This window comes from Eutrema salsugineum, unplaced genomic scaffold (genome assembly GCF_000478725.1).
Source record: "Eutrema salsugineum unplaced genomic scaffold, Eutsalg1_0 scaffold_2, whole genome shotgun sequence".
NCBI lineage: Eukaryota > Viridiplantae > Streptophyta > Magnoliopsida > Brassicales > Brassicaceae > Eutrema > Eutrema salsugineum.
Genome location: NW_006256829.1, coordinates 5112060 through 5123710, shown reverse-complemented (window position 1 = coordinate 5123710; position 11651 = coordinate 5112060). Strand labels below are relative to the sequence as shown.

Genomic DNA, 11651 nt, shown 5'->3' with positions numbered 1-11651 from the left:
TTTAATTCGAAAATTATAATTTTCGACCAATCAGGATGCTTTATTTGGGATGATACCGTCTCTTCAGATTCGTCGGGATGATATTGTCTCTTTAATATTAAGATCTTTTGTCTCAAAAACCGTGCTATGAACCCATTGATCCTCTGATGTATATGCTCTAATAAATCGTGTACAAATCAGATTCTCTGACAACAATTATTTTTGATCTAATATAAGCCGTTAGATCAAGGTGATTGACATGCTGACTTAGTCCACATATACTGCCAGGATAATTTTCAACAATTTTTTTCTATGCTTGTTCGGAATTTTTCATTCATTCACAAACTAGTTATCATCTTGTGGCCAATTACGTTTCAACGTTTGAGATATTTAAATTACTAAAAACATTTGATCATTCTCAATTTCTCAATTTGTCAATTTCTCTTGATCTTGGTTAATGGATCAAAGGTCACTAGAAGCTGCTGCTAAATCTGGAAACATCGATCTGTTATACGAACGAATCCATGAAGATCCATGCGTTCTTGTCAAAATCGATAACGTGCCCTTCGTTGATACTCCTCTCCACGTAGCAGCCGTCGCCGGACAAACAGAGTTCGCCATGGAAATGATGAATTTGAAACCATCTTTTGCTCGGAAACTTAACACCGACGGACTTACGCCGTTACACCTCGCAGTCGATCACAGTCACTTCTGGCTAGTTCTTGAAATAGTTAAGATTGATCCAAGCCTTGTTCGTCTTCAAGGGAGACAAGGTACGTACCCAACTCTTTCTTTAAAAAATAATATATATATATATATATTGTTTTGTCGTCAAATAAATTATGTATATTTAATTTCAGAGATTTTGTTGTTCAATAAACACCAAACAAAACAAATTGAGAGATTTTATTTTACACGACCAAGTTTTGTCGGGTGTTTTCCCCCGGTTCGATTCGATTGAAAAACTTAACTGAGTTGTTTACTTCTTCCAACTACATATATCGCTAAATTTATGTTTATTGTCTAACTACATTTTGAATTTTAAATAATTTATTTTGAAAGAAAGTTTTACACAAGCTCTTTTCTTTCTCGGTTCGACCCGGTTTTTTACAAAAGCTCTTTTACTTATCGGTTCGATCCGGTTTATTCAAATATGAAAGAAAAATAAATAGCCAAGTTAGATTATTTTGTATTTGGTTCAGTTTTTGAAACGATTTTCTCCGAAATTTGGAACAATTTTGATTTGGTATGGGTAAGTGTCATCGGATTGGTAAACCTTGCATATACTCGGTTTAATCAGAACGATAACCGAGTCGTTAATGTCGGTTTTATTTTCCCAAACAAGGTATGACGCCATTGCTACTTGCGGTAAGCAGAGAGAAGATTGATATGATATCAGAATTTTTCTTGATTTGCCCTGAGAGCATCGTGGACGCAAACGTGAACGGAGAGAACGCTCTTCACATCGCTGTGAAGAACAACGAAGACCAAAGAGAAGGATTAAAAGTCCTTAAAGTTCTCATGGGATGGATCCTAAGATTGTGTCAAAAGGATGCAGAGTGGATCGAGGCAAGAGTCATAAACCGAAGAGACAGTGATGGTAACACGCCTTTACATCTTGCTGCGTATGAGAATAATCGGGAAGCTATGAAACTGATGTTAGAGAGTTCCAAGATTAACGTCAACATAGAGAACAAGAACGGTTACACTGTTCTGGACATTGCCTTGGTACAAAGACAACACAATAACAGAGGAGAAATAGAGAGACTGGTTAAGAGACATGGCGGAAAATGTTCGAGTTCTCTTGTAAAGATCAAGACAACATCAGATCTACTCGGCTCGCGGCTAACATGGAGAGAATCGAGACGGACGAGGATGATACGTTCATATTCTTGGATCTCTGAAGAAAGAAGAAACGCTCTTTTAGTGGTCGCCACTCTGATAATCACAGCTACTTATCAGACCGCTCTCCAGCCTCCCGGAGGCGTTTCTGACGGCGGCGGAAGCGGTGGTGGAACGGTCGGTGGGAAAGTGGGTTCTGTGGTTATGGAAGAGGGAAACTTTATCTGGTTATGGTTATGGAACAGTGCGGGTTTCTACTTAGCCTTGGCACTGACGCTACGTTTGTTGAGTTTAGGGCAAGAGAGTATGTTTTGGTATTATCCTCTCATCGTTCCTCTGTTATTTGCTTACAATGTGGCAGGGCGAGTGATCTCACCAAACTCGAGAGCATTCACGATCGGAGACGTGGGTTCGTTCGTGGCTCTTGCGATTTGGGGGTTGGTGGTCTGGTTTTGGGAACGGATACAGTCTAAGCGAAGCAAGGTTCGTGGACCAAAGAGTGTATTGGTGTGGGAAGGTTTCACTACGTTGGATGAAGCTAGAGGTGTTGCGCCTAAGGGGCATTTGATTAAGTGATCTTGATTACGCCTAATAAATACTTTTACTGTTTGTGAGGTCACATGAGTTTCATAGATCGTTATGAGGAATATGCCATTGATGTATAGTTATGGTAAAGTCTGTCATCAACTCTGTTGGAGAACAAGGGCTGTGTCGTAAAATCAGGAAAGTTTGTATTTTGTGATCGAGTTTGATCATAGAGCGATATGTAAAAGTTTATAATCCTAGACTCCTAGTGTAATAGCAGCTAGACAGATAGCAACATGTAAACCAAATGCTTCAGAGAAGTAGTAATTGTGTGAAAAATAAGACTTTTGCTATAAGAAGCTTGTTTTTCCGAGATTACGACTGTCTTTTTGCAAACGTGCCCGTTTTGTTAGTTTTGTCAATCTTGTTAGTTAAATTTTTATTATTATCATTAGTATAATATTCTCTTCCTAACCCAATCGAACCAACATTGTTTACAAATACATTGTCTTTTTTTTTATTATTTATTAAGGCTTTAATTAAACAAATTATTTGTTACTTAGTAATCACGTAAAAAATATACATGAAATTTTGGATTGAGTTGGGTCAGGTCCCCGTCCCCGGTTTAGATCCACTAAGTTTGCTCGAAGGGACTTAAGAGAGGGGCACAAACCCTAGCTAATACTATATGAAAAGAAGCTTCGTAGCCGCATAAAATATATATATAAATTAGGGTTTTTTTTTGTTGATCATTTTGGGGTTTATGGTTTTCGTTTGATCTGTTTTGGACTTTGGTGATTGCAATTAATGGTAGGTTAAACGTTGTATGACTGTTTCGGAAAAATTTCCTTGCGTCCTTCTCAGAGCTTCGTCTTTGCTTAGGCTTCTGGCGAGAGGTGTTCCCGCTCCTCAGGTATCTCTTTTGTATGTACGATTATTAGCTGCTCCTTTTTTTTTTTTTTTTTTGATTTGTCTGTACGTTTTGAAATCATATGCTTATTCATGGATTTTTCTTCACTTTACTTTACAGGCAATTAAAATTCTGAAAGATGACTGGAAATCTACTATCATCAATATCCGAAATTTGGTTGGCAAAAAGGTATAGATTCTACATACCTATGATGGATTGTTACAAATTCTACTACAATACTTGATATGACTTGCTGTGAATTTTTATATTTCGACCGTGAATTTTATGTTTCGACATGATTCCGGCATGCATTGTCAATGCCAGTGAGTCCTAATATATAGACTTTCTTCGTTGCAGGAAATATTTGTTCAAAGGAGGCAGCGGCTTTTGGGTCGTGCCTTGAAGGTGTGTGTGTGAACAACTGTCTGTTTAGAGATTAGTCTTGGTCAATATTTAATGGAGATGTTTAGAGATAGTCTTAGTCATGATTGATTAATTTGTGTACAAACTATTGTATATTCCTATGCTCACTATTTTGTTGTTTCTGTTTTGCTTTGGGGACTAACCAACGTGCTGCTTGCAGAAGCTGGAAATGATAACCAATTGTTACATTCTAGTTCAGGTAATCGTGTGTGTTGTTTTTGCAAATGTCTCTCTAGGTTTTGTTTTTTTGGGTATATATATATTTGACTTTTCCTTTGGGATATTCACAGGGAAGAACTGTACGTAGCTGTGATGGGTTCTTCTTTAGTTGGTATCAGACAAGTCCGAAGCTTTGTGGAACAAAGCATGCAGAGCATGCGGCATCCTTTAGACCTTATAAACGTACGTGCGTATGAAATATTTTCTCTGTTTTTCCTTGGTTCTCTATATATGTGTATTTCACTTGTCAATATATAGACTTAGTTGCTCCTACGCTTGTTTATGCAGGATCTTGTGCTGCATCTCGAGAATCAAACGAAAAAGGAGGAGGAACTTAAAAAAGAAATCCAAAATGAAATGCGCCTACTATTGGGTGCTCGTGGAAAGGCCAGAATCGCAAGGCCTATGTTTTAATCTCGCGTTATAAAAAATATTATTGTTGTTAAAAAAAACTACGACCGATCCCGCCTTTTCTGTTCCATCTAAATCATATATGCAGTATCTTTGGTAGTTTGGACATTTCCTGAATGAGAACTCTTCAACGCTTACATCTTGTTTTTAACGGGAATTGATGTAATACAACGGCATAAACTGGTTTTATAGGTTTCATCATGATTGGAAGTGAGAGTTAGATCAAGGTGATGGCATGCTGACTTAGTCCACATATTTTTTTTTTGTATGCTTGTTCGGAATTTTCCGCACATTCAGAAACTAGTTATCATCTTGTGGCCAATTACGTTTTCAACGTTTGAGATATTTAATTACCAAAAACATTGATCATTCTCATCGTCGTCATTTTGCTGCGTTGTCTCTTGATCTTAGTTAATATGGATCAAAGGTCACTAGCTAGAAGCTGCTGCTAAATCTGGAAACATCCATCTGTTATACGAACTAGTCCATGAAGATCCATGCGTCCTCGTCAAAATCGACAAGGGACCCTCTCTGATACTATGATATATTGATGAGAGTAAGAACACAAAAGTGTTTCAGGAAGAATTATATTATAAGAATAAAGTTACAAATTACATTCTCTTATATAGACATCATTCTCTTATATAGACATATACTAATATTTTAAATCACCAATACTAACTTCTGATTTATGCTAAAATATATTCATGTGTGTTCATATGCTTCAGATTTGTTTTAGTACTGTATTTGACAATATTTTACAAAACAGTTGTTATAAGATATGCGAAGAATATAAAAAATCACCATATCCAACAATTATCTTTAACTACATAAATGACTGGAGTATATATTGCTAAAAGTGAAAGCTGTCCTATAACCCGCATTCGAATTCAAAGTTAGATTAGTAAGAAAATGTGTGAAGACCTAGAAATCATTTATTTTCTGGGTTGTATAGTCATCGAGTTAAAGTAACATGGCAAACCAAATTGAGTTGTGTACAAATCACCTTTCTGGGCACGTGGTCAACGTATGCAAAACAAATTATAATATTCGCTTGTTCTCTATAAGATTAATTTGGTTTCGATTCTGATTTTGATTTATTTTATATAAAAAATCAAACACACTCTTCTTGGTATATTTAATATATAGCTTGAGAAGCACTTCAAAAAGTGTGACTGAGTTTTCAAGCAAAGTGCTATTAGTCTTTTCTCTGAAGATTGTCCGGAAGACTCCACCATACAATCACTTAATTACTGAGACAACTAAGTTTTAATAATAATAGATTAGCATGTACATTATTGACACTAAACACCAACCTTTAGGTTTGGGAAGTATATAGACAGTGATGCACACAAAAACATTAAAACCAATGATGTATATTCGTCAGAATTTATTTTGACCTCTTTATTCACAAATTCCTTTTTCATTCTTTGTATATGTTTTATCTTCATCTTCATATTTCACAAATTAAAATAGTATCACTTGCTTGTAATTTACTTAGAGCCAGGTATAGAATATATTCATGTATGTATTTTATTTGTATTTTTTGGCTTGAAAAGCGTCGATTGCTTAGAGGGAAATATATTTTGATTGATTGTTTATTTTTGTATCAACCAAAAAAAAAAAAAAGAGGAAGTCGAGAAAACAGAAAGCAGAAGGAAGTCCTTATTAAAATAAATAAATTTATCAACACAAAACGGAATCCGTAAGTGTAAACTGAACAATATTCATGTCTAAAATAGGAAAAATAATCAAAGCAAGAAAAATAGATACAATTTAATTACTCGAATGCATATATGGTAAATTTTGTTTGTTGACTTATACGATAGAATCAATTTATGTTGGTCGAAATCCAATCCTTTCATGTATGTCCAATGTTTAACGTGTCTTTAAGACTCGCGGAAACCTGCCAAATATTGTGAGCCCATCGTTTTTTTCTACCTTTCCTTAACATTTAATTTCTAACTGAAAGAAAGTCTTAAGCTTAATTTAATTTCCTTTTAGCAATAAATAAGTAACCAAAACTTTTAAACCGCGTTATTCTTTGACGGTTTCAAGGGCATTTTAGGAATCTCATCACCTATATAAACTCTCTACTCACCCCGCTCTTCTTCTCCATCGTCAGATTTACCGATTAATTCTCTTCACCAAATTCAGCTCCATTTTCTTCGATAGTGTTAGACCAGAGGCTACGTAGCTTGCGAAAGGTATGATCAATTGTATCTAGCTCTCTTAATTCGTGTTTTCTCGATCCAATTTTCTGATTATCACGATCCGATCTCGTTTCGATTTCGATCTGTTTGGCCCGGTTTTCTTTTTTCACATGGATTTGGTTTTGAATGTTTGTGTGTTTCGTCCCAAAAAACACCAAAATTCTGCTTATTTCCTGTTGAGAGTTAAGATTTTTTCTGCATTCAGGTTCGATCTGTGTCGGTGATCCGCTGAGAATTCACGTAATTTCATATCCCATTTACGTTTTCATTTCCTTAAACCGGGTTCTTTTGCATGTACCAGATCTGAGATTTTTTATTCAAATTTCTCATCGTATGTGTATATTGTTCGTCGAATTTCGGCTTCAAACGCCTCATTGTTAAGCATGATCATGACTATTTTGATCTCTGGGTTGATATGAATTCGTAGCTTCACCTGATATGATATTCGGTTCATGTTTACGTTAAATGTATTCTGTGTGCATCTTCTAATTCCTACGAAACCGGATCTGGGTTCCTTTAAAAAAGCGAATCTATCAAAGTTTAGTTCTTGTATATTGTGGATTCTCCTTTTTGGATGTTTTTAGCTTTATTTGCATATCATAGAACGCTTGAATTGCTTGATCTGACATGTTGAGTCACCATTCTCGTTATCCAGTGCAACCTAAATGCAAACATTCGAATTGTTAAGAACTTTTACGCAGCCATATTATTCAGACTTGTGTAATGTATTGAACTTACATCTCTTTGGTGTTTATTTATGGCATTGATTACTGAGAATTCTGTAGTTTGACATTAAGCTCACTTTTTTTTTGTTTTCCCTGGAGGCAATTCAGTTTACAAGCAAAATGGTGAAGATTTGCTGCATTGGAGCTGGATATGTCGGTGGTCCAACCATGGCGGTCATTGCTCTAAAGTGCCCATCTGTTGAAGTAGCCGTTGTTGATATCTCTGTGCCAAGGATCAATGCCTGGAACAGCGATCAGCTCCCGATCTATGAGCCTGGTCTTGATGATGTGGTCAAGCAGTGCCGTGGGAAGAACCTTTTCTTCAGCACCGATGTTGAGAAACACGTGAGAGAGGCTGACATTGTCTTTGTCTCTGTCAACACCCCGACCAAGACCCGTGGTCTTGGAGCAGGCAAAGCTGCGGATCTGACTTACTGGGAGAGCGCGGCACGTATGATCGCTGATGTCTCGGTTTCCGACAAGATCGTTGTCGAGAAATCAACTGTGCCTGTCAAAACCGCAGAGGCAATTGAGAAGATCCTTACACACAACAGCAAAGGAATCAAATTCCAGATTCTCTCCAACCCCGAGTTCCTTGCTGAAGGAACCGCCATTGAAGACCTTTTCCAGCCTGACCGTGTCCTCATCGGTGGTCGGGAAACACCTGAAGGATTTGCAGCAGTCAAGGCCTTGAAAGACGTTTATTCCCAATGGGTCCCTGAAGAGAGAATCCTCACCACCAATCTCTGGTCCGCTGAGCTTTCCAAGCTTGCAGCTAATGCCTTCTTAGCCCAGAGGATCTCATCAGTCAATGCAATGTCTGCTCTCTGTGAAGCAACCGGCGCCAATGTCTCAGAGGTCTCTTACGCTGTCGGTAAAGACTCTCGGATCGGCCCCAAGTTCTTGAACTCTAGTGTCGGATTCGGTGGATCCTGTTTCCAGAAAGACATCCTCAACTTGGTCTACATCTGCGAGTGCAACGGCTTACCTGAAGTCGCTGAATACTGGAAACAAGTCATCAAGATCAACGACTACCAGAAAACTCGATTCGTTAACCGCATTGTCTCTTCCATGTTCAACACAGTCTCCAACAAAAAGATTGCAGTGCTCGGTTTCGCCTTCAAGAAAGACACAGGAGACACGAGAGAGACTCCAGCCATTGATGTCTGCAAAGGTCTGTTAGGTGACAAAGCTCGTATCAGCATCTACGACCCACAAGTCACTGAGGACCAGATCCAAAGAGACTTGACCATGAACAAATTCGACTGGGACCACCCGCTGCATCTCCAGCCCATGAGTCCCACCACCGTGAAGCAAGTCTCAGTCGCTTGGGACGCATACGCTGCGACCAAAGACGCTCACGGTATCTGCATTTTAACCGAGTGGGATGAGTTCAAGAAACTCGACTTCCAGAAGATCTTTGATAACATGCAGAAACCGGCGTTTGTTTTCGACGGTAGAAACGTCGTGGATGCTGAGAAACTCAGGAAGATTGGGTTTATTGTTTACTCCATTGGTAAGCCATTGGACCAGTGGCTCAAGGACATGCCTGCTCTTGCCTAAGACAAGCAAATCTCTTCCTTAGATTTTTTTGTTTGTTTTGTTCTTCCCCGAATCATCATATGAGTTTTTCATATGTTTTTGCTTTTTACTATGTTCTGATCAAATAATTGTCGCTTTTGTTCTTCGTATGAAAGTCCAACAGAGATTTTTAGGTTTGATTTTTGTTGGTAATTATGTACCTTGGGTTACCAAATATTGTAAGCTTTTCAAGTATTATTTCCATTAATATAAAACTTTTCTTTAGTTGAATATCATTGACTCTTTTCTACTTGCGTTTGTTATTTTAGAATTTTTTCGCGAGACACCTTGATAGAAATATTAAATGAATGGTAGGTAATGAGGAAGGATTTATTTAACTCGAGAATATTCTGTTAGTTATTTTTTAATTGGTTGAGGCTCATGCTGCTTGCCACGTGGAAGCTCGGAGTCGAAAGCAAAGTGTCGCTCCCTCTTATTACTAAAATGCCCCTTTCTCCTCGTTCCCTCTTATATTTTCTCAGTTTCTCTCTGTTTCCATTCCTCTCGCTCACTCGTTCACCCGAAAAGTCACAGAAACACAAAAGATTTTTCTTCTCTTCCATATTATTTTTCTTTCATTTTCTTCGATAGCATCTAGTTCTCTCTTCTTTCTTTCCCAGAAAACTGTTACTTCCTCTGTCTCCGACGCTTTCTTTTCTTGGGAATCTGACAAGAAACAGAGCATAATCCTTCTTTTTCTTTGAAAATGTGCTCGTCGTCTCTTTCTTGCGTTTGTTGCCTCCTTCTACTCCTCTACATTGTCTACATGATCATTTCCTTCATCGACTTCTTCTTTATCCGAGTTCCCCATGTTTTTCGCGCCTAATGGAAGAAGAACGTCAAAATCTCCATAAACCCATCTATGGAGTTCCGCGAAATCACAAGAATTCTCAGTCACAGCGAGATCTCTCTTGCTACTACGGTCTAAGGGAAAACCCAAAGAAGAAAACCCAGGAATCTTTTGGATTAGAATCGCCAGAACTGACGAAGAAGATTTTGTTCCGATGCGGAGATTGTGGAAAAGGGTTTCGATACGAGAAGTGTCTTTCGAATCATCAAGAGGGGATGCATTTATCGACGAACCAGAGGGCTTATGAAGAATCGATCAAGAGTCTGTGTAGTAGCTTCGGTCTTGTGAGGAAGAAGAAGAGGTCGAGAGTTATCAGGTACAAGAAGACTCCATTGTCTTGTTCGTTCACTACATTTGTTGAATCGCCTTCTGTTTTCGCTGCGAATGATGAAGAATTAGAAGTGGCAGAGTGTTTGATTCTATTGTCTAAGAGTAGTCCCAAGTTTGTAGTAGACGGACAGAAACTTGTTAGTGAAGCAATGGGTGCAAATCCTGAAACGCGTCGATGTTGTTTGAGCAACAAGAAACCACGAAAAGCTGATGAATTTAAATCTGGGTTTTCAAGTAATGAGCAGAATCTTATGGAAGAAAGGTTTAGTAGATATGAAAGATCGAAAGAACCAGCTGAATTCGAGTCTGGGTTTTCGAGTGATGAGCAGAAACTGGTGCAAGACGAGATTAGTAGTGATGAAACATCAGAGGAGCCAGCGAGTTTCTTGGGAGAAAAGAGTGGATTGGATCAGTGGAAACTGCAGAAATCTTGTGACTTTGAATCTGGGTTTTACAGAACTGAGCTTGGAGTAGGAGATATGGAGTGTTCTGATTCAGATACTGGATCTGATAAGAGGAATGTTGAGCATCAATGCAAGTTGTGCAACAAGGTGTTCTCGTCATATCAAGCTTTAGGTGGTCATCAGACGTTTCATCGGATGAGCAAAAGTAAGAACAAGAAGAATCGCAGAGAGGAATCAGTAGAAGAGCCTGAGGTTGAGTCTGTTACTGAGAAGAAAGAGAAGAAGAGGCACGAGTGTAGCATCTGTTCAAGGAATTTCAGCTCGGTTCATGCTTTAGGTGGTCACAAGAAGTGTCACGGCAAGAGGCAACAGTCGAAAACAGAGCATGAGCATGAGGGTTTGGGGCTACTCAGTGTTGTTCCTGGTACTGATGGAATCAAGTTTTACTGAAGTTCTGTTATTCGAATAGGATTTGATGTTGTAAAGAATTTGATAGTCAAATTCTAGACTTTTGTTTGCTCTGTTATTTTAGATGAGAAAACCCTTTTACTTAGGAGTTTTTAGCAATTTCCTGTGAAATTTGATGGATAAACTGATTGGGATTTTGTTTTACTCTACTTTCTTGTTTATCGCAGTATCTTCACTTTCTGAATCCAAGTTGTAGACTTTTTGCTCTGTTTTTCTTTTCATAGTTTCTTTTAGCAAATTTCCCGGGAAAGTGATGGGTGAAAGTAAAACAATAAAGAAGTTTTTTTCGAGAAAACTCTCAATTTTTTTTAAAAAAAAATTCTTAACTCGGGTTTGATTCCGGTTGGAGTCAATTTTGTTGATTTGAAAAGTCAGAATGGAATGTGTCGGTCGGTCTTGGTATTCAACAAAACTCTTGAGCATATAAATGAAATTAAATAACTACCTTTTGTAATATGCTAAACGAAAACGACAATGAGAATTGTACGGAAATTTCGTAATTAATTTTGGGAAAACCCCTATAGTGTAATTGGACCTACCAGCTAAGACTACATTTACCATACTTGAATTGCTTATCACATTAAATCGAACTTGCGTACAACATCAAATCAACTGTAATTCATGGTGTTTTCATGTATACGACGCCAATTTAGTGTAAGGATTAGTACAAAATATGTGATTATCTTAAGATTTCGGGTGGTCAATTTCTGGATTAAACTGTTCAACTTACTGTGTAACAAATCAAGTTTAATATCGGGTAACAGATAGAAC

The 11651-nt window shown here is 37.9% G+C and overlaps 4 protein-coding genes across 5 annotated transcripts; all 4 read left to right on the top strand.

Moving 5' to 3' along the window:
• Positions 1-332: 332 nt before the first annotated feature.
• Positions 333-2721, top strand: LOC18018155 (ankyrin repeat-containing protein BDA1). Its single transcript, XM_006400008.2, has 2 exons — positions 333-752; positions 1325-2721. Exons 1-2 carry the CDS (start codon positions 437-439, stop codon positions 2395-2397), a joined length of 1389 nt encoding a protein of 462 aa, XP_006400071.1. The 5' UTR covers positions 333-436; the 3' UTR covers positions 2398-2721.
• Positions 2722-2867: 146 nt separating this feature from the next.
• LOC112086699 (KRR1 small subunit processome component-like) lies at positions 2868-4437 on the top strand. The gene is made up of 6 exons (XM_024155883.1): positions 2868-3259; positions 3377-3445; positions 3614-3661; positions 3840-3878; positions 3970-4081; positions 4187-4437. The coding sequence occupies exons 1-6, from the start codon at positions 3173-3175 to the stop codon at positions 4234-4236; spliced, it is 405 nt and encodes a 134-aa protein (XP_024011651.1). The 5' UTR covers positions 2868-3172; the 3' UTR covers positions 4237-4437.
• A 1985-nt stretch (positions 4438-6422) lies between these two features.
• On the top strand, positions 6423-9059 carry LOC18018154 (UDP-glucose 6-dehydrogenase 3). Of its 2 annotated transcripts, none has more exons than XM_006400007.2 (2): positions 6423-6516; positions 7356-9030. In XM_006400007.2, exon 2 carries the CDS (start codon positions 7368-7370, stop codon positions 8808-8810), a length of 1443 nt encoding a protein of 480 aa, XP_006400070.1. In that variant the 5' UTR covers positions 6423-6516; positions 7356-7367; the 3' UTR covers positions 8811-9030. The 2 variants fall into 2 exon arrangements, with proteins under 2 accessions (XP_006400070.1, XP_024011684.1); XM_024155916.1 differs by having other exon boundaries at positions 6433-6516; positions 7347-9059.
• A 594-nt stretch (positions 9060-9653) lies between these two features.
• LOC18018153 (zinc finger protein 485) lies at positions 9654-10862 on the top strand. Its single transcript, XM_006400005.1, has one exon. The coding sequence runs from the start codon at positions 9654-9656 to the stop codon at positions 10860-10862; it is 1209 nt and encodes a 402-aa protein (XP_006400068.1).
• The last annotated feature ends 789 nt before the right edge of the window (positions 10863-11651 follow it).